At 45.5% G+C, this 25,027-nt stretch overlaps 2 protein-coding genes and 2 long non-coding RNA genes across 10 annotated transcripts in view; 1 reads left to right on the forward strand and 3 right to left on the reverse strand.

Annotated features, from left to right (window-relative positions):
• Positions 1-119: 119 nt before the first annotated feature.
• On the reverse strand, positions 120-4,425 carry LOC115532552 (uncharacterized). Of its 3 annotated transcripts, XR_003974064.1 has the most exons (7): positions 4,404-4,425; positions 4,209-4,262; positions 4,024-4,076; positions 2,727-2,805; positions 2,533-2,647; positions 1,976-2,063; positions 120-1,609 (listed from the first exon to the last, which is right to left on the reverse strand). It is a non-coding gene; the product is annotated as an uncharacterized LOC115532552 (long non-coding RNA). The 3 variants fall into 3 exon arrangements; XR_003974063.1 differs by lacking the exon at positions 4,404-4,425 and having other exon boundaries at positions 2,727-2,802; positions 4,209-4,273; XR_003974062.1 differs by lacking the exon at positions 4,404-4,425 and having other exon boundaries at positions 4,209-4,273.
• Positions 4,426-5,206: 781 nt separating this feature from the next.
• Positions 5,207-6,495, reverse strand: LOC115532553 (uncharacterized). 2 transcript variants are annotated; one of them, XR_003974066.1, is made up of 3 exons: positions 6,179-6,495; positions 5,632-5,977; positions 5,207-5,323 (listed from the first exon to the last, which is right to left on the reverse strand). It is a non-coding gene; the product is annotated as an uncharacterized LOC115532553 (long non-coding RNA). The 2 variants fall into 2 exon arrangements; XR_003974065.1 differs by having other exon boundaries at positions 5,632-5,980.
• An 8,691-nt stretch (positions 6,496-15,186) lies between these two features.
• Positions 15,187-20,216, forward strand: parp11 (poly(ADP-ribose) polymerase family member 11). 4 transcript variants are annotated; one of them, XM_030342402.1, is made up of 8 exons: positions 15,187-15,371; positions 15,623-15,755; positions 15,908-16,028; positions 16,344-16,419; positions 16,823-16,895; positions 17,126-17,253; positions 17,672-17,823; positions 18,778-20,216. In XM_030342402.1, exons 2-8 carry the CDS (start codon positions 15,636-15,638, stop codon positions 19,092-19,094), a joined length of 987 nt encoding a protein of 328 aa, XP_030198262.1. In that variant the 5' UTR covers positions 15,187-15,371; positions 15,623-15,635; the 3' UTR covers positions 19,095-20,216. The 4 variants fall into 4 exon arrangements, with proteins under 4 accessions (XP_030198262.1, XP_030198261.1, XP_030198260.1 ...); XM_030342401.1 differs by having other exon boundaries at positions 15,634-15,755; XM_030342400.1 differs by having other exon boundaries at positions 15,187-15,755.
• A 2,045-nt stretch (positions 20,217-22,261) lies between these two features.
• Positions 22,262-25,027, reverse strand: part of LOC115532541 (protein O-mannosyl-transferase TMTC2) — a 61,995-nt gene continuing 59,229 nt past the window's right edge. The window contains exon 12 of the mRNA XM_030342381.1: positions 22,262-24,372. Within this exon, the coding sequence (XP_030198241.1) occupies positions 24,184-24,372 (189 nt within the window). The 3' untranslated portion in view covers positions 22,262-24,183. The remainder of the gene's footprint in view (positions 24,373-25,027) is intronic.

Consider the following 25,027-nt stretch of genomic DNA (forward strand, 5'->3'; position numbering starts at 1 on the left):
CCTGGAAATGATAATAGCATATTAAACTAATCCCAGCACCACACCAAAAGGAGGCAGCAAATCAGAGCTAAACATATCCGTGTTCATTTCCACATGGTAAGAGAGCAACACAAAACAGGTTTATAATATTTGGATGTTTTATTTTCTTTAAATCAAGCAGGTTACATTTCGTCAGTTTTTACACAATCTGATATTTGGAGCGATTTGCAAATATGCTCATAAATTACATGATTTGTAATCCTTATCGAAAAAAATCATAAAAGAATGAGGTGGTTAATGATCATTATTGGGATCAACAGTGATCACCCTACTAATGTAGGCATTACGTATGCAGGCAGAAAAAGAAAAGTTCCCATTAAGGTCTCATGTGAAACACCACAGGTCTGAAATACTCAGGAACACATGAAAATGGCACAAAAATGAATTTCACTCCAACCTTTTGCTAAATAGACGTTGACAGGCCCACAGAGAGCCTGGAGCTCACGGGACAACATTCACACATTCTGCTTCATGAAGAGGTCAGATTATCGTCAGACCATAGACATTACATGCAAGGACACTGAACATTTGGCGAACAAATGCGGCAAACAAAGGTTTGAATATCCTCCAAAGCACTTCAAGCCCTCAAAGAATGAAACTCAAAACGCAGATGAGGTAAAAGAAGAAACTTCTAAATTAAAGTGGAGCGACCCAGGGACAAGTCTGGTTTGGGTTAAAGATTATGGATGGTTAACTTTGTGTAACGTGTTTGGACAAGCAAGTTTAGGTTTTAGGCAAGTGAGTTTAGGCAAGCGACTTCAGGTATTAGGCAAGCGACTTCAGGTATTAGGCAAGCGACTTCAGGTATTAGGCAAGCGACTTCAGGCAAGCGACTTCAGGTATTAGGCAAGCGAGTTTAGCCAAGCGAGTACAGGCAAGCGAGTCAAGCAAAGCAAGTTTAGGTTTTATGCAAGCGACTTCAGGTATTAGGCAAGCGAGTTTAGCCAAGCGAGTACAGGCAACGAGTCAAGCTAAGCAAGTTAGGTTTTATGCAAGCGAGTTCAGGTATTAGGCAAGCGAGTTTAGGCGAGCAAGTTCAGGTATTAGGCAAGCGACGCGAGTTTAGCCAAGGAAGTTCAGGTTTTATGCAAGCGAGTTTAGGTTTTATGCAAGCGAGTTTAGGTTTTATGCAAGCGAGTTTAGACAAGCGAGTTTAGGCAAGCAAGTTTAGGCAAGAGAGTCAAGTTACTTTAGGCCTCACTTTATTTGCAGTTAAATTGCGGCATTAGGTTTAGAAAGAAGGTTAAGATCAAGGCTCAGGTTTGCTCCCAGCCTTGTCCCTCTAGTCGCTCCCTATAAAGAGGGTTCCAGCTACCGTGTTAAAATACAACAGCTGGGATTACAGACGTGGAGTACAGAAATAAATGACAAAGATTGATTCAAACATTCTTCCCCCAAAATGTGGTGCAACATAAGAGAAAATTATGACTTTCTCTCCATTGAAACCTAGTCATATCTTACAAGCTCTATAGAGTGTGCACTGTGTTGATGTTGGGTGTGGATTAAAGTGCTGGTGTAGCCAGGGATCCTCAGGGTTTATGGGAGTAGGACACGCTGGTGTAGTTCAGTACTGTGAAGTAAATTGATGCAAAAAGTAGAATCAGTGTCAAGGGCAATCAAATGTCTATAAATGCAGGAGCAGCCCCATCTGGTCTCAATCAGCATTTGATTTCAGACTTAAATTAGCTAAAAAACAAGCATTTATTTACCGCAACAGTCCTAGTGCTGGAGAACCAGCTTTCAAAAAATGTCAATACGAGCCTCCAGGTGCATTGGAGTTACTGCATTTAATTAACTTTAATTTAATTAAGAGCACACTAGTCAGTGGAGATGTTCACAGAAAAGACTTGTCTTCAGACCTTTATAAAGATCAGGAGGGATTATATAATTGCCGTTTGACGCGTTAGGTCTGTTCAAGGAGGAAGTAAATATTTACCAGCGTTGGGTCTCTGCACCATGACACCCAGCTGCCGCACATATGGTCTCCTTTAAGTCGCCTGAAGGAGAGGTCAACTTAATTGAACCTAAGGGGAATGGGTCACATGAAAAGGTAAGGATAAATCAAAGCTAAACATAGAAAGGATGAAAACAAGCATTGTCCAACATGGGGTTCAGCGATTTTTTGATTTAAAAACATTTAGGTGTACGATCCAACCATCAAAAACTCTTCTCATCATGTTTCCAATGTGCCCCGAGTTGCTACGCCCTCATTGGCCACCAGGTGGCAGACTTTATTTTGTCAGTAGAAGGAGCAAAATAGCCATCCAGCTTGAGTACAGCAATAGTAGAGGAGCGAGTCAAAAGAATGCGTTTGAGCACCTTCAGCCATTGGCTCTTGTTCAAGGACATCCCACTGATTGGCTGAAGTCAGAGCTTATTCTCTAGAAAGTTTGTTACAGAAGAAGCCCCTATCATAGCAACATACCCGCCAAACAAAACTAACCGTGTTGAATAAATGAAAATGACTTCAAGATGGTGAATCCAGTATCTTACCGGTTCCACAGAGTCTCTAGTCTGCTGCGCTGTAGGCCTTCGGTCCGTCCTCTGCTCCGGGACATAAAGAACCAGTCAGTCATCCAGCTGCTTGACCGCCTGCACCATGAGGACGCTGTGGATATGGTATGGGACCCTTTATCAGCGGATCTGAACAGCAGAACTTTAATCACATCAGCTGTAGATTTATGTACCTTCTCCGGAAAGATGAGGGGGGGGGGGGCGTCAGCCCCTGAGCAGTGATCTTCATCCCCAGTGACTCCTTCAACCCTGCTAAAGCAAACACTCAGTTACCATTTGGAGATAACCCAGCTACCCTAGTGTACTCACTACCCTAGTGTACTCACTACTAAGTGATACAACCCAGTTCAGTGTAGGGCTGGGCCAAAATGAATCTTGATATTTTTTTACTATATATATATTTTGAATCTCCTCTAGAGCACATCATAAATGATCGATTCAACCATGTCTGGCATAATGTTACGTCTAATAATTCTAGTATTCCTGAAATATAAGTCTGCATGTAGATTACATGAAACAACATATTGTTTAAACTCATTAGTGCTTTGTATTGGAACAATTTAGAACTTGCACATATGAAAAGGAAAATCACAGCAAGTTAGATTTACCAACACAGCATTTATTCAAACAGTTAATTATTTATTAACTGTACACACACACACCTATTCTTTTTCAAAACCAAATCCTCAGTTTCCATCCTTTTTTTTTTCTCTCTCGCTGTTCTCACTCACCGGTCGGAGGTACACACACCTACAGCAGCGCGCCTTCCAGACTATGTCACACACACGCGCGTCCATGAGAATCTCGCGGACTCGCAACCGGCGGGAGGAGTGAGTGTGTTTGTGCCATTGCATGTCTTTACCTTTTGTGGAAGAGGGAGAGACGTCGGAGGCGCACATAGCTTTTGGCCGTGATATTATAAAATTATATTATATACAGAACTCCGGGAGTCACAAACGGCAACAATCACTTTCTCCTCCATGCTGCAGTTCATCCCGGACTGCACTGCACTGAGTTTGACGGTTGAACGCTGATTGGCTGTTTACGTTACACATGTCACTCAGTGGCCACGCTGTTGAACGCTGATTGGCTGTCATCACGAGAAATTAAAATACATTTCAACACGAGCGAATTTGCGCCACACTATCGCCGTGCACAGGCAAAACCAGTATACAGTATTACAGACAAATTATTTATCTATATTTTTGGTACTTGAGGAAAGTATGTTCTCTTTCTCTACGAGTTTTGCACTTTGTTATTGCATAATTATTTTTTATACTTAATTTTTCTACATTGGTAGTCAAGGCGGGGCCCTACTGTTAAGACGGCCGTAACCACACAGTGCTGGGGAAACACTGCGGTTACTTGAGTTAAACATTAGAGTTTAGTCCCCACATGGCGATAGCACCACTTCATGGCTGCGCTCTTTGATTTTCTCGTTGATCAGATTGACCTGGAGAAAGAGCTTACCTTCCATGGATGAGGAGCTAAACACCGCCGGATCCCCCAGCCTCCTCCAGGACCTCCACCGGGCCGACCGCCAGGACCTCCACCGGGCCGACCGCCAGGACCTCCACCGCCGGGACCGTCTCCTCCAGGACCTCCACCGGGCCGACCGCCTGGACCTCCACCGCCGGGACCGTCTCCTCCAGGACCTCCACCGGGCCAACCGCCTGGACCTCCACCGCCGGGACCGTCTCCTCCAGGACCTCCACCGGGCCAACCGCCTGGACCTGGAGGTCCTGGCGGTCCGCCGGGACCGTCTCCTCCAGGACCTCCACCGGGCCGACCGCCTGGAGCTCCACCGCCGGGACCGTCTCCTCCAGGACCGCCTGGACCTCCGCCTGGACCTCCACCGCCGGGACCGTCTCCTCCAGGACCTCCACCGGGCCAACCGCCTGGACCTCCGCAACGTCGCCTCATTTCTTCTGAAATGAGACACACGTTCTATTTGCACCCCGGACATTCCTCCCCGTTCATGACGCACTGGAGAAGAGTTTAGCTTTACTGGATGAGGAGCAGCCGCCGCCGGGCCCTCCAGGACGCCGCCGCCGCCGGGCCCTCCAGGACGCCGCCGCCGCCGGGCCCTCCAGGACGCCGCCGCCGCCGGGCCCTCCAGGACGCCGCCGCCGCCGGGCCCTCCAGGACGCCGCCGCCGCCGCCGGGCCCTCCAGGACGCCGCCGGGCCCTCCAGGACGCCGCCGCCGCCGCCGGGCCCTCCAGATTGGTCTCCACCGCCGGGACCTCCAGGTTGGTCTCCACCACCGGGACCTCCAGGTTGGACACAACCGCCGCCTCCAGGCCCTCCAGGCTGGCCGCCTCCAGGCCCTCCAGGCTGGCCGCCTCCAGGCCCTCCAGGTTGGCCGCCTCCAGGCCCTCCAGGTTGGCCGCCTCCAGGCCCTCCAGGTTGGCCGCCTCCAGGCCGGCCGCCTCCAGGCCCTCCAGGTTGGCCGCCTCCAGGCCCTCCAGGTTGGCCGCCTCCATGATGGCTTCCGCCGGCGCCTCGAGGCTCTCCAGGATGGCCGCCTCTAGGACCTCCAGGTTGGCCGCCTCCAGGCACACCGACTCCAGGCCCGCCGTTGCCTCCAGGCCCTCCAGGTTGGCCACCACCTCCAGGCCCTCCAGGTTGGCCACCGCCGTCATGTGGACGCCACCTCCAGGATGGTCTCCACAATCCGCCTCCAGGACCTCCAGGTAGTCCGCCTCCAGGCCCATCGACTCCAGGACCTCCAGGTTGGCCTCCGCCTCCAGGACCTCCGCCTCAGTCCTTCTGAAAGGCGAATGACACGTTCCAGTTGCACATTTCTCCCCGTACATGATGCAGATAATCAACTCCTCTGCTTTAGCTCCCACAGATCTCACTGATGCCCTACTGTGCAGCCTTGAGTGAGGTATTATTTAACCCAACCGCCAGCCACACACCTAGCCTACATCCTGGATCCTGGTCCTAGTGGCTGAGAATGCATCTGACATTGTTCAGAACACCTCAGAGTTGCTGTGGCTGCACGTCAAAGGTTTAATTCTAAACAATTCACCAAGCCTAGAAAAGATGTGCAGCTGTGCAGTTCCGTGTCTCACCGTTCGTCATCCTTGGGCTGCACGTCTCCCAGCCTTCCCCCTCCAGACGACCGCCACGGACCGCACGGCGAGCGCCTCCAGACGACCGCCACGGACCGCACGGCGAGCACCTCCAGACGACCGCCACGGACCGCACGGCGAGCACCTCCAGACGACCGCCACGGACCTCACGGCGAGCGCCTCCAGACGACCCCCACGGACCTCACGGCGAGCGCCTCCAGACGACCGCCACGGACCTCACGGCGAGCGCCTCCAGACGACCGCCACGGACCTCACGGCGAGCGCCTCCAGACGACCGCCACGGACCTCACGGCGAGCGCCTCCAGACGACCTGCCTCCATCACCTCTACTGAAACAAGATACAATCCATCTCAACACTGGAGATTTTTTCTCCTCGCTCACTCAGATGTCAGTAGCTTATCTTCTCCCATACTGGGCGTTCTGGAGAAGTATCATTTCCTATAAACTCCAATGATGGCTGAATTTATCCTGAACCGTTTGACCACGCCATGGAGGAGTTTATAGGATGTGCAGTTCCACGGCTCACCCGTCTGTGTCTGTAGGACTGAACGGCTCCTGGCCACCATCCACCTGCAGCTCCCAGCTCCAGACCCGCTCTGTTGAAGCCTCTGGGAGTACAATCCGCTCCTGAACAAAAACAAACCACTGTTCATAAATCATTTGGGACTCATTATGAAGCATGAGCTTGGGTAGAAAATATTCAAATCCTGTATAATGATTGTTATAAAAATAATTAATAGAACTATACACTTTTGTACTTCTATAAAACATTTAATGATTAGTGGGAAACTACACAAGAAAAGTAAATGAATAGTTTTAACGCGGTTATATTATTAAAGCAAGTCTTACCCAACGAGTCAATAAATGGTGACCACATTTAATTATTATTAACTATTTAGTGCTTCACTAAATTCCTATAGCAAGTGGAAACGTTACTCTCCTTCATTGGTGATGTTCATGTTCCTCGATATCTTCCAATGGACTCGTTGTGAAATCCTTCTGGATCCTCTGCGTTGAAGTGCGTTGCTCAATTTCCAAGGGGCGTGTCTAAAGGGCGCGATCTAAAATGGGTCAACGGCTATGCCATTGGATAGGCCTCGACTAATACATAGCATTGGACATAGCATTGGAACGGGTGATGGAGAAATACATATTACTCAAAATCTTTAAGAGTAGTCGTTCGTTATTTTAGTGAACATATACATACAGTCTTTAGTTCACTAACTTCCATCTTTGTTGTTGAAACACCTCTACATGTTGCGTATATCCAACCTCACATTAGATAAAGAGTCGTGATTGGTCGGTCTATTTCGTACCGGGCAGAAAATGTTATATAGCGGAGGGGCGCCTGACCGCATCTTTGAAGAGCAAATTATATACGAGGTCCGTCTAGTTCCGAAACTATTGGTGAAACACGCAAAACGTCCAACAGGCAGTAGTGATCATCCATAGAACATAGGCGAATAAAAAACACATTGCACCACCAGCGGTCAACAGCAGCAAGTGTATTGAAAGTAGAAAAGTAGTAAAGAGAAGAATAGAATTGGGAGAGTGGTGTGCAAGTCAGACACCGCATCTAACCCAGGACCACCTTGCAGATCACAAGCAGCAAACCTTCTACCAGACCAACCAAACACACAACAGGCCCCCAGTCAGTCGGGTCAGTCAGACAGGTTTCCACAGAAGGGCTCAGTGGGGTTATGGGTTGAGCGAAAACAGAACCCTTTCTTCCTTCCACAAATTTCCATCCTGGATTTTTCGGACACGTTTCAAGTTATCCGTGGATTCCTGAGGGCAGTTTAGTATCTGCAGAAGGTGACGTCCAGGTCCAGCGGTCTGCCGCATTGACTACGAGATCATTAACCGAGTGGGACCGCCTCTGTTTGTAGTAGGCCTACAACAGTTTGTGTTCAACAGCGTGGAGGTCCTGTAGTTTCCATCAGAGTTGCTGCAGTTCTTCCATGCTGCTTCCACAGTGAGCAGAGGACACTTCAGTGTGGTGGTCGGTTCTGTAGCGGTCCGCAGCGTTAGTTAGTCAGTCGATCCCATATATAAACCACTCAACACAAACTACCACTTCCATCAGCAAATCCACATTAACCTCCAGCGGTAAAACATGTACAATAGAGGGGCGAGAACAGACGACAGGGGGAGATGGGGAGAGTGTAACATGTGCAGTGCTCATGAAGGAAGTACCCCGCGTTACTCACTGCGTGGGTCCCGATGGCGGGGGTCCATGTCGGTGGCCACGATGTCCGGATTGTTCAACCAACGCAAAAAAAACGATTAACATCCGTCACGGTGGGGGCGCTTTATGAGGTGAGGCGGGGGAGACGCAGCTGAAATCAATTAAGAACTAGTGACCTCCAGAAGAACGTGATTGGTTGTGAGCGAGAAGCTCGAGACGAGAGACGGCAAAGGCCTGCGTATTGGTTAGAGCAAATAACGTCTGGTGTAATCCATTTGTATGGTACGCCGGTACGTGCTAGTGGTAAACTGCCATTATCCCAGCTTTCTTGCGGCATTTGCGGAGGCACGTCCCCTTTTGGTCGTAGAAGCTTTCCCGTTTCTCATTGTACGAGTTTGCGCTTTTTCATGGGCGGCGACGCTAGGGAATAGAACCGTGAAGGATAGTGGAGCCCAAAGCCCAACACACACAGGCCCGGAGCGGCTCGTCAAAAAGAACACCACCATTATTTCGGACGTAGGCCTGCTACTAGCCCACACCAGCGCTCGGCGGCCCGCCGACCCACTAGGCTTCACGCCACTGTTCTATTCCCTAACGTCGCCACTCCTGAAAAAGCGCTTTCTTAAATCTGTTTGGTAGGCCTACATCTCGGCTTGACAGCTTGCGATGTAAACAATTTTAGTCTCTGCTATTTCTGATGAAATGTTTCAAGCTAACCACAGTTATGAATGGTTTCCTCAACCACATAATGGACCACACCATATAAGGTTGTAATGATTTTGTAGATAAGATAAGACTACAAACATGGCCACTTTGCCAAGACAGACCAAAGGTTTACCTGGGTAAATTAGAACATGTCGGCGTGGCTTAATTACCGTTCCGCCCACTCCCGATATATATGCGTTTGTTTACCTGTGTTCGAGAGATGCTTCATGAACCACCACCAGAACGCAAGCCCGTTTACCGTGTCTCTGTTAGAATAAACCACGTGTTGATTTTTTACCACTCTTCGAGTCATACCTGCACGAGACGACCATACCACAAAGGATCTCAATAGTTTTTCATCCTTTGATAAATAAAATGTAGGCCTAAAAATCCAAATCCTGGAGAAAGAAGTGTGGGACCTGCCTAAAATAGACTACATGCGTCTTATTGGTGGTTGTTGAAGAGTAACTATCGCTAATGCACAGCGCGGCAAAATGTTAAATTGAGGGTCAAATGGGGCAAATTACCCTTTTCCCATCCGTTCAACCACCGTTGCTATCTACGTCTGGTGCTAAAGCAGGCGGTTACATTTAATTAGTTAAGTGATAAAACTAAAAGGGCTGGGAAATTCTGTCTCGATGACTACATCACTTTAAATCATCACTTAATGAACGCAGCCTACGTCTCATCTCATCTTCGTCCGCTTATCCGGGGTCGGGTCGCGTGGGGAGCATATACATGTGTACGTTTTTCAAATGACATTTAGTAATGGAAGCCTTCCCTCAGTTGCCCCAAATGCAATTTGAAACCTCCAAGAAAGCCATGGGAGAATCTAGGAGGAATATGGGTCTCCAAGTCCTTGAGGCATCAGGTACAATAACTTAAATAATGAATAACTTAAAGGCGCTCCACATGAATTCAGATTAAATGTGTTATGCAAATACACTTTCTTTCAGTCTTTGATGAAGAGACATGTTCAATGTGTGGAGCTGACAGGCCCCCTGGAGAAGCACCTGCCTACGGAGCCCCTCTGGTGACATCTGGGAAAAAAATATATATCTGTTTGCCCGACTTAGTGATCTGTTTGCATGACTTGATAATCTGTGGCCACAATTTAATAAATTAAGGGAACGAGATAACTAATTTGTGGCCACCGTTTAATAATTTGTGGGAACAAGATAATTATTTTGTGGCCACAGTTTAATAATTCGTGGGAACGAGATACTTATGTTGTGTTTTATGTTTTGGTTGTCTATTGTTGCAGCAGGGGTTAGACGCATGTCGTTCTATTTTAACCTCGGAATGAATTACAATAATACGGAGCCCCTCTGGTGACATCTGGGAAAAAAATATATATCTGTTTGCCCGACTTAGTGATCTGTTTGCATGACTTGATAATCTGTGGCCACAATTTAATAAATTGCGGGAACGAGATAATTAATTTGTGGCCACCGTTTAATAATTTGTGGGAACAAGATAATTCATTTGTGGCCACAGTTTAATAATTCGAGTGTGGCTGTGTTGTCTATTGTCGCAGCAGGGGTTAGACGCATGTCGGCTATGGACAAGATATAAGAGATAGCGTTCTATTTTAACCTCGGAATGAATTACAATGACATGTTAAAGTCACTTGCTGTTAGGCAAGGAGTTATTATAAGTAAGAGGCACTTAATTAGGCTGCTAAAAATGCACGGGTACAGCCGAAGACAATATGATGACCTCGGTGACGAGATAGACTTTATCATGCAACAGCTGAAGGGAAATGGAAACCTGCATGGATACAGATGGATGTACAGCAAATTCATGAAATTATTAATTATCATTTGGCATCCTTGCAAATGATAATTATATCTGTCCTACCGATTCATATGATAAATGAAAACCATATGGAATCTGCATCAATGGTTGCATAGACAGCTTTTCCCGTAAAATAATTTGGCTTAAAGCGGCATACTCCAGCAGTGATCCACATGTCATTGGAGGCTACTTTATGGAGGCCTAGAGGAGTTCGGTGGCTTCTAAGGACCGCCCGACACTGGGTGCTGGTGTAGCTGTCCAAAACGAGGTCCATCCTCTATCACGTCACCGAGGTCATCATATTTTCTTCGGCTGTACCCGTGCATTTTTAGCAGCCTAATTAAGTGCCTCTTACTTATTATAACCCCTTGCCTAACAGCAAGTGACTTTAGAATGTTATTGTAATTCATTCCGAGGTTAAAATAGAACGACATGCGTCTAACCCCTGCTGCAACAATAGACAACCACAACATAAAACACAACATAAGTATCTCGTTCCCACGAATTATTAAACTGTGGCCACAAAATAATTATCTTGTTCCCACAAATTATTAAACTGTGGCCACAAATTAGTTATCTCGTTCCCTTAATTTATTAAATTGCGTCAACAGATTATTAAATCATGCAAACAGATCACTAAGTCGGGAAAACAGATCACTAGATCGGGAAAACAGATTATTAAGTCGGGAAAACAGATCACTAAATCGGGCAAACAGATTTATTTATTTTTCCCAGATGTCACCAGAGGGGCTCCGTAGCAAGTGACTTTAACATGTCATTGTAATTCATTCCGAGGTTAAAATAGAACGATATCTCTTATATCTTGTCCATAGCCGACATGCGTCTAACCCCTGCTGCGACAATAGACAACACAGCCACACTCGAATTATTAAACTGTGGCCACAAAATAATTATCTTGTTCCTTCAAATTATTAAACTGTGGCCACAAATTAATTATCTTGTTCCCACAAATTATTAAACTGTCGCCACAAATGAATTATCTTGTTCCCACAAATTATTAAACTGTGGCCACAAATCAATTATCTCGTTCCCGCAATTTATTAAATTGTGGCCACAGATTATCAAGTAAGTCATGCAAACAGATCACTAAGTCGGGCAAACAGATTTTTTTTTTTTCCCGACTGATATGACCACATTAACCGGTGTGCTGACTGCGTGTACACAAGGAACCATGTGATTTTACTGTATAGATTGAGAGAAAATGTCATTTGAAAAACGTACACATGGATATTCTCGCCTTTGCAAATTGAATTATGTCAGCAATTTGAAGTGGGCAATAGACCGAATTTCACATAAGTTCAGGCACTAGTCCTTTTTCCATCAGATTTTCAAGCGAATTAACTCTTAAAGCGAATTAATTTGTAGCGACATAAGAAGCGCCTAAACGGTTTTCCATCGACAGAATGATTATAGCGAATTAAAATTGTGTCACAATGCCCCGTGTTGAAGTGCATTTTTCTGAACCGCTAGATGATTTTCCATCAACAATGCGCATGCGCGACATTCTATACCGCTTCAGCCGTTTTCCATTACTTTTATGTCGCTAAAACTTTCCCAAAACCACCTCTGCAGAACGAGTTAACTTAGTGCGACCAAATCGGCGTTAGAGCGATCTAACCCTTTTTCCATCACATATGTCGCACTAACTTTTGATGCGCATCATTTTAAAGCGCATTATCTTTTTGATGGAAAAAGGACTACTGACTGATATGACCATACTAACTGTTGTACCGACTACTTCTATACAAGGAACCATGTGTTTTTACTGTATAGATTTAGAGAAAAAAATTCATTTGAAAAACGTACACATGCATATTCTCGCCTTTGCAAATTTGCATTATGTCAGCAATTTCAAGTGGGCTATAGACCGAATTTCGCATAAGTTCAGGCACTGACTGATATGACCATACTGACTGTTGTACTGACTACTTGTACACAAGGAACCATTTGATTTTACAGTATAGATTTAGAGAAAATGTCATTTGAAAAACGTACACATGCATATTCTCGCCTTTGCAAATTTGCATTATGTCAGCACTTTGAAGTGGGCTATAGACCGAATTTCCCATAAGTTCAGGCACTGACTGATATGACCATACTAATTGTTGTACTGACTACTTGTACACAAGGAACCATTCGATTTTACTGTATAGATTTAGAGAAAATGTCATTTGAAAAACGTACACATGCATATTCTCGCCTTTGCAAATTTGCATTATGTCAGCACTTTGAAGTGGGCTATAGACCGAATGTCACATAAGTTCAGGCACTGACTGATATGAACATACTAACTGTTGTACCCACTACTTGTACACAAGGAACCATGTGATTTTACAGTATAGATTTAGAGAAAATGTCATTTGAAAAACGTACACATGCATATTCTCGCCTTTGCAAATTGCATTATGTCAGCACTTTGAAGTGGGCTATAGACCGAATGTCACATAAGTTCAGGCACTGACTGATATGACCATACTAACTGTTGTACTGACTACTTGACCACAAGCCATTGATTTTACAGTATAGATTTTGAGAAAATGTCATTTGAAAAACGTACACATGCATATTCTGCTGGCCAATGGAGTCGAAGGTCCGCAGTGGCGGCCAACTTGCCACAGTCAGCTGCTCACCCATAACACTGTTGACTTGGTAGTGGTAGGCCTACATGTACTTTTTAAATAACCATTAGGCCTACCACCATGCTACATTTTCAAACGGTTTGTTTTGTTATAAACGTCAGAGATGTAGTTAAGGCACTGCATACTTGATACTGATGAATAATTATGTTAGATTCTAAAAAAATTGAAATGTTCTAAAATAGGTACAATATTATAACCACGTTAATGAGGTTTGCAAGAAACCAAACCGTTGGTAAACCGGTTGAAAATGTAGCAAGTTATGGTTATTTTAAAAGTACATGTACCAGTACCAAAACAATGTTATCGGTGAGCAGCTGACTGGCAAGATGTCCGCAAGTACGGACATTCTAGACGCCGCCGTAAGACAGCTAGTGTCTATATATCTACACGCGTAGGTGAAGGGTTTTATTTTGGAAACGTTGCGAGATACCACCCAAAGGCTGTTTAGAGTAAAGGCGCACGAAGATTTTGTGTGACGGCTGGCTTAACCGCGGACGAACGAATGGCGGCTCACTTGACCGCAGTGATAAACTGCATGGGCAGTGTAAAGAGGAAGACGTGTTGGGAGGCGGTACCGAAGTGAGAATTTAACCCTTCATGTACCGCATGAGGCGCTTTTTTTTCGTTTCAACCTGAATATTGGCGGGGACATTTCGGTCGTCATATCATATTGGTGGGGACACGTCCCCTGGTCCCCACCCAAATCTACGCCCTTGAAGAGACACCCCTGGTGGGCGATTCTGCCTAACTTACCTACAAGAACAACCAATAGGTGCCTTCCACCTAATATCAACCAATCACATTGGGGAACCTGCAAACTGATAAAAACTACTGTATAACAATCTGTGTGTGGAACACCACAGTGCATTCACATCGCTGGAAATGATGGGGGACATTTTTTCGCGATCAGAAAGTTCTCGTGAACGACACCTCATGACGATCGTATGATTCTACTTCCGTTCGGCAATTGGGGCCAGATTTGGATAACAGAGTTGCCCAGTTGGTGACATATGGTTTACTAGTGACGCGCGGAACATGAACGTTTTACTCAATACAAAAGAATCAACCATCATATCACATACTTTACTATTGATTGACGTTGTAACCGTCGGATGGCATCGACTGGTACTGGTAAACCAGCTCTAGATAAGGGTTAGTGTAGCCTTCCAAAACAATGTGCTTCTCATACTTGAAACTGGTCCTACTAAGTTTTGTTTAGTTTTTTCATCAGATAAAAAACGCCTGGTGTGACGAACTTTTAGATTCCCAACGCAGTGCACATGAACGGTTGCTGTCGGGAACACGCGTAAGCGTGAGCGTCATGACTGACGAGGCGTCTCGTTATCACCAGGATCATGAACGCACCTTTATATAGAGCTGGTAGACACGTCCCCGTTTTTACTAAGGTTTACAGAGCAAGACACGCCCCTTCCACTCACTGGCTGTTTAATTATGGAGAGCTGGTAGACACGCCACTTTATTTACTGTGTGTTAAGTTATATAGACCTGGTAGACACGCCCCTTCAAAAAGTAATAATATATTCAAACAAACAACTAAAACATAATCTAGATTGTTTAATGGGACCACATAATTATGGCACCGCTATTTTGGTTATATCCCATCCCCAGAATTGGACAGCAGATCAGATCTCCTCTAGTTATATGAATGTGAAATGTATATTAATACATTATTTTAATCCTCACGGGAGGTGATGTATGTGGCAATAGTTTGCTGATGACGTCACTTACATAGGAAGCCTCCTACACCAATATCATAATCAAAATAGTGTTCCCAATTGGGGATTCATTAGGCTACTGGATCCTTGAAGTATTCCTGAAAATAAAGGCATAATTGATTTCCAATTTCCAAATGATCAACTAGACCATGGACAATATATCTAACGATATATACCAAAGAAAATCTATGTGCGTAAATCCCGACCCCAAATCTGCCCTTTTTTAAAGATTGGATCCATAAATGTCTTGTTTTTATCAAAGGGAGTGAAGCCCGTGGAATGAGAAGCATGTCCCTGGCTGAGCGACACATCCTCGCCATACCAACGGCTGCCCGTCGTCCATCACATCTGTCTTGACGTCGCCCAGAAACCCGAATAGACCCGATCAAACCCGGCTATAAACGATCGTTAGAGCGGCTTCCCGAACAGCGAGTTGGCACGTGACGAGCGCAGTGACGTAAGGATCGTGACGAGCCCGGAAACAAATATAAACAATCGATAGAAAGAGAAACCATGTACGTCTGATAAGTGTTTTCCCTCTGGCTCTCCTGCGATGTTGGCACTTTATTTCAAACGGATGGCCGGTTTTTGAAAGACGAAGGCGAGCCTCTCACGGATTACTGAGCCCTGCTGGTAAGTGCCCGCCGCGGCGAGGCTTCGGGTGTGGTGGAGTGACAGCTGGTGTCCTTCAATGTTGTGGTGAATGGATTCATCTCGACACTCAGATGCTCCTTCCGCATCAACATTATGCAAACGTACCCTTCTAGACTATTTCAAAATCGCATGATACCAAACTGAAGCACAATTTCTACTTTATAATTCAAACATGGAAATGGCTCTAGTGTTTGTTGGTCATTTTGCATGTGATTTACATTTGATTCTAGCCATTTTTTAGATATGTTAGCCATCAGATCAGCAGAGGAAGCCGAGTCCCCTGAAATGGAGGATATGGACACCTCAGAGCCCAGCTGGTGCTGGTTCTATCTGGCAGAGTGTGGAGTGTGGCATATGTTTGAGGTAACATGTGTCCATCACCCAGATGACTTGCATACCTTTGTAAAGCAAAGCCCCGCCCCCTGGCCCCTATTTCACCGTAGCGTTGTTTTGAGACATCTGTTCACCTTTTTCTCCATGTTGGCTAACCGGTCCGATCTCCCTGTGACCCCTAGGTCGACCCCAGCGCAGCGTGTTCTGTGACCAGTGCTCAGATAGAGCAGTGCTACAGCAGGAACCAGCATGGGGTCATGGAGTTCTACACGGCCAAATACACCTACAGACTCGACTTCTCAGGTACACAATGCTGTGTTGATATGTTGTGTCGTGTTTCTGCTCTTACACTGGGAACGGTAGTTGAAGTCAATGGGATAACTCTTATCTAATATGTTTTTAATTATTATTTATTTTTTAACCAACTGAACATTTAGCTTCTTAATATCAATAACCACTATTAGGATACAGTATGATATACAAGCCAATTCTAAATATTTAGACTAAATATATATTTTATTTTTATTACTTTTATTGTGAAAATTGGACCCAATGATATGTAAATCCTTTGCATGCCAACCAAATGAAGCCTTGAGTGTAATTCTCTGCTCCGTCCAGTCATGAGGCAGATCAACGTCACCACAGGGAAGCAGCGGCCAATCAAACGGGCTCTTCATTCTGCAACCGGCTTCAGGTCAGTCCCCAAACAATCATCTCACAGCCATCAGTCAATAACCCAGTTCATCCAATGCCATATTTATAATTTATAGTATCTTGGCAGACTTCAGACTTTCAACCAAATTGAAAGATAATTTAGATATGTGTTATTCGGAAGGCAGGTTGCCTTCAGGTTACTCAAACATTTGGTTTGTGTAACCTTTTTTTTTTTCAATACATTGGTAGTCAAGGCGGGGCCCTATTGTTGTTAGGGCGGCCGCCTTAACCATACAGTGCTTGGGGAAACACTGTGATAGCAGGTTTGGCTTGGGTCTTGTTCGACAAGAAAGATATTAAAATTAAGTTTGCTCTCTCTCTCTCTCCCGCTCTCTCTCTGTCTCTCTCTCCCTCTCCCTCTCGCTCTCGCTCTCTCGCTCTAGGTTTATCTGTGATAACCTGGCGTTGCCTGTACCGTGCCATTGGGAGAGAATAAACACAGACGAGCCATATCAGGTAAGAAACCAGTTTCTAGATCAGTGGACTAATACTAGGCCCATGCTGTGTAGTGATAATTCTGCAACAGGTAAAGAACCCAATGCACTGCCAGGCTCTAATCTATAGAGGAGTCTGCATTAATATGGTGTTACTGATTTTGGAACTAAATTACCCAAACAAGTCCCCTACGTTTCTCCGCGTTGAGAAGTGATTCGTCTCACGTCTGTGTCTGATGGATGCTCCTGCAGCTCGTCTCATTGGGCAGAGACACGTATGAGTTTAAGGAGGTGGCCCGGCTGTATGAGAAGACGATGGGCCACCCCCTCAAGTCCATTCAGCGGGTGCAGAACCTCGACCTCTGGGAGTTCTTCTGCAGGTACTGTTGCATTCTTACACATTTTATTGAGTAGGAAACGTGAAGTCGAATCAATAATAAAAAATAATACCATACTGCTCTAATTTTGATAACATGTGACGATCAACAACGGCGTGGTTCATGAGGTGGGTTGAGCCGGACTTCACTTGCTCTTAGTTATTTTTTCATGCTATTTAATGAAGTGTTTGGTTTCACTCGACAAAATTTGATGCATATCATGGAAATCAAAATGACGACTGTACTGGTTTTCCTCCTCGCGATATGATTCGAACCAGAACCCACGGATGACAGTGTGAGACTTCACGTCAGCCTAATCACGTCCACACTAGCTGAGGTTCATCATCCTCTGCCGTCCACTGATGTTTAAACCCGTCGATGATTCATGGCTCGTTCTGTCATCTCGTCCCGACTCCGACAGGAAGAAAACCCAGCTGCGCAAAATCAAGCGGACGATGGAGATCGAGGAGCGCATGCTGTTCCACGGCACGGGCCACAGCAACGTGCAGGCCATCTGCACGTACAACTTCGACTGGCGGCTGACCGGCAGCCACGGCGACGTGTACGGCAAAGGTCAGGGTCGAACCCTCTGATTGGATTGGAAGTGACGCAGTGAAACCCTTTGTCAGAGCGATGGCCAGCTGGGTGGAGTAGTCCCCCGTCCGTCCGTCTCCCCACTGGGTGGAGTCCTCCCCCCCCCCCCCCCCCCCCCCTCACTGGGCGGAGGCCTGCAGGGCAGAACACCAACACAGCTCAGTCCTGTCAATACTGCGCTCTGATTCAGGCCACACATTTAGACCCCCAATCCAAAGAAGGAAATCAAAGATGTGAAGAAACGGCAAGCTCTGGGCACAAAATTATTATCTACATGAAAACTAACCGTGTCAGAAGGATTACAAAAATATATAATGATCATGAATACAATCAGTATTCAATAATATACTTTGATGGTTGCAATTCTTTGCCCTCCCCACCCTGGGACAGAGGCTAACTAATAACACAAATCCAGTCTTCCTCCTCTGTGAGAGTTCTGTCTCAGACGGGATTCTGCAGAAGCAAAGCCTCCCTCCTGTAAGGATGTATAAAACGATGTATTACAGGCTTAATACGACGAGTAGGGGAAGCATGAGGATTTGGTGGAAAAGTTCAGCCGGACAATTTCCTTTCCAATTCCACTTCTGAGAAGGTTAGACGTGTGGATGGGGAATATCTAATGAGCAGAGTTAGGGAGGTCATGTTGGCATTTTACGTTTTGTAAGTGGAACTGTTCCTCCTTATATCGTGGTTATCAAATCTGTAGCAGCTGGGTCTAAAGGTCTCCAACGGATGAATAATATAATGAGTAAGTCATTAGTTAGGACTTTCATCCCTCATACATTGAATAGCGACTGTAGAAATAAAGATTTTCACGTCGCCGTGAACCCATTGAGGGTTGGTCAACAGTGCTGCTGTTGCTTTTTGTTTTCTGTCGACGTCTCAATGTTTTGTCGACGTGTAACAAATGTCCCACAATGCATCTCTCCCCAGGGAGCTACTTCGCCCGGGACGCCAAATACTCGAGTAAGTTCTGCCTGACGACGGGGAAGCACAACACCACGCTGCAACGCCACGGCCTGGCCCCGCCCATCTTCGCCAGCGAGCCACCCTTCAAGACCATGTTCCTGGCGCGCGTGCTGGTGGGCGAGTACACGGCTGGACACCCCATGTACTGCCGGCCGCCCTCCAAGGACACCAGCTTCACGCACTTCTACGACAGCTGCGTGGACGACATGGGCAACCCCAAGATCTACGTCATCTTCGACAGCAACCAGATCTACCCCGAGTACCTCCTCGAGTTCTACTGACCGCCGCCGGAGGGAGCCCAGGGAGTTAAAGAACCACATTTATATATACTTTTTTTTCCACTATTACTATTATTTATAACTTCTGTTCAGAATCACCAGGTGTGCAGCGGGGCCACGGATCGATCCCGAGTTGAGGGATTTTAGTGCAAGCCCTGCGCCCCATGAGGTCAAGGGGCGACGCGGAGGGCGAGATACCAACGGCTGAACGGTTGCTCTCCAGCACTCCACTGGGACCTGGCTCATCTCAAGTGCCTTGAGGGAATACTTGGACCACCAAGAGGACAACACAGAGCTCGTTGTATTGTATTTTATACACACTCCGCCATTGACTATTATGGGATGTCTGCCTGTGAAGAAAATAATCAGCCTGTGATTCACAGGCGGCCTCACTTTTTAATAGAGCATTATTTCTATTACATTTTTGTTGCATTGTCGTTGTTGCCGTAATAAATTAGATAAGGGAATGGATCAAGGTACGCTTTTGAAACTGTCCTGTTGGAATCTTCTGGAATTGTCCTGGCATTAATGCAACCCTGGAACCCTTCTTTTGTGAGAATGTTGTTGGGAAACTTCATCTCCCCACATTAGACGCCAACCGTGTTCCAAAGCATTCACGCAATTGTGTCGCCCTAGGCTCAGCTTTGAGCGGGTGTTGCTACACCCGACTGTAAATGAATTGTCTGCCCTATGTCCTGATTCCCAAAGCCTTCGTTTCATGCATTGTGACCCCTTTCATGTCCTGTTTTTCTCGCCATAACGGATTAGGTAGCCTAGCGTGAATTATGTCGCTGTTATAAGCAACTTCAAAGTCTTATTAAGCCTTTTTTTGTGTCTTGACATTAGGTATGCATGTAAAGATTTGTATTCATGTCTTATTCTTATGATTCAAAACAGACACTACCTCTGCTCGTTTGTTTAATTTCGTTTTTCAAAGTCATGTACGTTATGTCTTATTTTTACCTTTCTGTGAAAGGACCTTTCATTGTGTCACAGTGACATACTTTTCACTCTTCACTTTGCACACGGGCATCAATGCTGTTCTGTATGTACAGTACTTCATGATCATTGGAAATGTGACAAAGAATAAAAAAGGACGAAATTCATTAAAAAAGTGATTCAAGATCGGGAGTTTTGGTGTAATAATTCAAGAAAATTGAAAATAGTATACCATTTGCATTTCAGCTGTCTTCAGCATTGCCATTGCCTTTTGGTCCTAATTCAGACCAGCCATACAATAGAATAATATTATAATCAAAGCATTATTAGGCGATTATTTGTCATTTAAAAAAGAGCCATTGAATAAATATGAAGTAAAAAACAAATCACTTACTAATGCAGAGCAATAGCAGCCACTAGAGAGCACTATAGTACACAACATGAGACGGCAAACTTTTATCTCTGACACGCCCTCGCCCCATTCGATCAAAACAGTAGACCCGCGTATGGTGAAGTCTTTAATAGCTGGACCGTTTTCCAACCCCATGATGAGTCATAGTAATATAAGTATAGTATTTTGTTCTGAATTCACTTAAAAATAAATAAGTTTGAAGGGGTTCTATTTGATCAAACCCTGTTTGTATCTGTGTTTCCACAGTACCACTAATGCTAAACTATACATGCCTAGATATTGAAAACACTTTGGTAATAATCACTTTTGTGACTGTTTTTACGGACCATTTTTTTTTACATTAGTCCATGTGCTAACGTTAAGCACGCATGCTAATCCCCATTCAGTTTGAGGCCTGCGTTGTAGTATTCCACAGGTTGAGGCTTGGGAGCTGAGACATTACATCCTGTCAACGTTTCATTGCAAACAATTGAATATGCATAGAGTGTAACAGCCTACTCACCACTGGTCCTCCCTGTTATCCATGTGCTCAAGGAGCCGAGGCTAGGCCAGCAGACAGAGAGAGGAAGTCTGAGCGTGTAAAGAGCTCGTTGAACTTCCTTCCCGAGTTTATCTCTCCACGTTGTCCTCTAGGTGTGACACACACACACACACACACACACACACACACACACACACACACACACACACACACACACACACACACACACACACACACACACACACACACACACACACACACACAGATGAGAGCATTGTGTGTGGGAACCGCTTTCATCTCAAAATAACACTTGACGCGCACGGAGGAGCGTGGAAGGGAAATATTTATTTCAAACCTTGACGGATGTTAAAATAGATCCATGTCAATTCACTTTTTTGTATTTATTTGTTTCCTGTTTTAAACTTGTTTGCAAGGAAATATGCATAGCTTTGGTCTGCACTAACAATATTGTTTATTTTGTCGATTGATTTAATTAGTTCCTATTAATTGATTATCACAATTATGTATTTATAGATTAATCGATGATTCAACTATTTTTTGCTGCCCTAACATGAATACATGTATGAATGCCACTAGGATTGGGTCAGTCTGTCATGTCATACTGTCCCCCCCCCCCCCTCTCTTTCTGGGTTCATAAGATAGCCAAAAAAAATGCACAGAAGTGAAAAGAGACCCTGTCAGACAAGAGGTCAAAGATAGGGTGTGACCTTTCCAGCTCCACTTGCAGTTGAATAAAACAAGCTCTTGTTTGAATAAAATCTTTTTGACAAGAGACTCTCTGTCTGTTCGTCTAACATGTTATATCTTCTATCGTCTTTGCTATCATGACAAAATGAGTATAAGAAACATAGTATAATGTGTTTTTTTAAATAATTACAACTCTTGTTATCTTAAATACAGTCGGCCGCAGATATGATCATTAAATCGTGAAACCTTCCATACATCAAACCATCAAAATAGTCTTAAGCATTGCTTCATAACATGATTGCCATATTAATTTGTTGATAAAAAAAAGGCTTCAATGTAATTTTTTTATATAGAATACGTTTTATATCATCGTTCCTGTTTGCATGATTATGTCATCAGCATATCAAGTTTCATCTTGTGAGATCTGTGTGTCTGTGCGGGAGCCTCTTAGTGTTTGGATTATGTTGTGCAATAGTATGACTTGTTCTTCCTTTCTCTTAGTCCTGAGCCTGGAGAAATACAGTTTCCCCAGTATTTACCAAATTAAAAAAATAAGTAGACATTATTTTTTATTAGTTATCAACTGACCCTGACAGGAAAGTCTCCACAGATATCTGGACTGAGACAATATGTAAAAACATGTTTTTATTCTGAATAACAAACACAATCTCATACAAAAGACAACACTTATTTGTCAAGCTGTACATTTGTCGATTGGTAACCATACACGGTTATCCTCATAGAACAGAATACTGGAACATTTTTCAGATAGTTAGTACATCCTGGTGTCCCTGAGCAGAGAGAAATGAATATCAAAAAATTAAAATAGTAAGAGAAACAAGAGAAAGACGAGAGAGCGAGAGCGAGAGTGAGAGTGAGAGAGAGAGAGAGAGAGAGTGTTGTCATTTTCAGTAAAAAAACATCAATAAATTAAAACAATGAGTCAGACACATGGAATAAAATAATACATCTTCATTTGACATCTTAATACATAAAAGGTCAAAATAACTTCTCGTTTGGCACCAGAGGCTTTCTGTTCAGTACACATTTTGGCACGGTCTAATAGTTGTTTTTCTTCAATTTACAGTCCCAACCTGTTCAAATAATGACCAAATGATCACTGAGTGCTTACGTCATAGTGGCGTGATGTCTTGTAAGGACCACACATCCTTGGGTTGCTGATTTGAATTTGCACAGCGTGTCTAGGCCCAAGACATTGGTACATAGAGTTCATACCGTAACCCTCCCTACCGTAACCCTCACTACCGTGACCCTGACTACCGTAACCTCAGGCTTTGTTCTTCGACCTAAGAACGTATGCCTATCACGGCCTGCAAAATCAACTCCGAAAATTTGACTTCAACGGTGCAACACTTTTTAGCGGAAACAGAGTCGATGTTACGGACCGCAATCTCTTCCCAACGCGCGTATGAAACAGTTCTCCTTCATATTGGAACGTAATGGAGCATGACTGTTCCCCTCTAAGAACATGATGATGAGGTCACGGCTGCTGTCGGCTTAGCGGTTATGGTGTTTGACATCCAATCCGGGGGGGGATGTGAGCCACTTCCAAGCCCCCGCTGTGCAGATCGGAGGACTTCAACACTCAGCGTTCCGGGCGGTGGCGTGGGAAACTCCTGTTGGTTACCATATGGACATGCAGTCCTGTTTATGTTTTGTGAGGGAGCAGTATCTCAGCGACGCTCGTATGCTTTCGTTTTGTTTTCATGTTCTTCAAACAGTCGGAACCCAAAGAGCGCCGAACTGAGGGGCTGTTGTTGAGTTGTGGTTCAATCCGACTTTTTCCATCAAACAAACGGGACATTTTGACATTGCTGTCACATTCCTCCAAACAAGCGGAGGCTGGATTCCTGCTCTCAATGGACTGACTCTACGTCTCAATGAGACATTGTCACACAAGGCGGACCTCTCGGGACCCTCTAGGATCAACAAGCGACCCACGGGGGGTCTCTGCGGACCACCTTCACCAGAACATAGCAGTACAGTTGGCCCACGTTGCTGAAAACCTTCCCACCTTAGAACCTTTCCAGGGAAAAACACACCCACTGTAGCGACTCGTCATCTGGAGTTTCTTCCAAAGAAGTGAGCTGTTTTAAATACTTCTACCTCCTATCCTCCATCTGGAACGAGGGTCCCATTCAGGAAAAAACCTTCCCTTGGAATCGCTGCCACCTCCCAGAAGAGGGCAACACCTTGGAGACGTGTCTGTTTGAAGATGTCTCCCACTGGGGGCAGAGTGCGTTCTCTAGTGGTCAACACAGGATGTGTCCCTCAGTGGGTCGGATGATAAGTGGGGCCTTCGCAACGTCCGCCAACGCACGCGATGTCAGCGCTATCAACTAAAAAATCAAGCATTCAGGTTTAGAAATTAACAAAGCCGTTGGCGATTAGATTCGGTTGTGTTTTTAGTAGGTCAAACAGCTGTGATCTGATTGGATCCGCTTCGTCCACGCCAGGATGGGCTTCCCAACGCTCGACCACAGGAACACACCGCCGCCGCCGACGGCCGCGGCCGGGCTGAGGCGGCGGGCTCATCCCGTGCTGCCGGCCTTCGTCCGGAGCCCCTGGCGCTCCATGATGTTCCACAGCTTGCGCAGGTTGGAGCGCGTGATGGCGTCGTCGGGCTTGAGCCGCAGCGCCCGCAGGTACTTGGCCTCCGCCTCCGGCAGCTTCCCGTTCAGGTGCAGGATGGCCCCCAGGTTCATCAGGGCCGCCGGGTACTGCGTCCACAGAAACAAAAGACATGGAGAGACGTTAAGAAGAGCAGCGGGTGTGCGTGAAGTTGCATATTATATGAATCTTAAAACGTGATCAGGGTAGGATAATCTCATGCCTGGATTATTTAAATCACGTTGAAGAGGCGTTGGTGACCTTGAAGCCATCTTTGAAGTCATTTTTAGAGCTGAGGTCGCGAGCGCTTTATCGACCACACAGCTTTTGATATGCGAGATGAGTCCCAGACAGTCTGGCAGGTCTCTACAGGGTGTGCATGAAGACCAGCAGGCCCTAAATACATATTTCATAAACGACCAGTTATTAGGCCTCGCAGTAGGCGCTGCGGTCGTATTTCAAAGGCCCCGAGCGCCCGACACTTTCCCCGTGGATTTGGCTCACGACGCGGCAGCACCTCGGCCCCGCCCTGCTGGGAGTCAGCACTAGGTTGTTTTCGTGTAGATATGGTTTTAAAGTATTCCAGCCGCACTCTCTCTCCACCCGAACACACTTCCTGTCTCAGGCTTTGGCCTCTCCTCTGGCGTTTAAAGACGCAATGCGTTCTGGCCACTTGTTCTTTCAATCTAGTCTCCTTCGAGCAGGTAAAGCCAGAGCTAAATCCAGAAGATCAAAAGGGCTTACTCTCTGAGATGAAGGTCTAAC

This window comes from Gadus morhua, chromosome 19 (genome assembly GCF_902167405.1).
Source record: "Gadus morhua chromosome 19, gadMor3.0, whole genome shotgun sequence".
Taxonomy (NCBI): domain Eukaryota; kingdom Metazoa; phylum Chordata; class Actinopteri; order Gadiformes; family Gadidae; genus Gadus; species Gadus morhua.

What these genes read in the sequence shown, in the direction of transcription:
- parp11 (XM_030342400.1), top strand. Translation starts at nt 15,636, where the DNA reads ATGTTAGCCATCAGATCAGCAGAGGAAGCCGAGTCCCCTGAAATGGAG. An exon ending in GAGTGTGGCATATGTTTGAG is followed by an intron (nt 15,756 to 15,907) that starts GTAACATGTGTC and finishes TGTGACCCCTAG; the next exon opens with GTCGACCCCAGCGCAGCGTG. An exon ending in CTCTGGGAGTTCTTCTGCAG is followed by an intron (nt 17,254 to 17,671) that starts GTACTGTTGCAT and finishes CGACTCCGACAG; the next exon opens with GAAGAAAACCCAGCTGCGCA.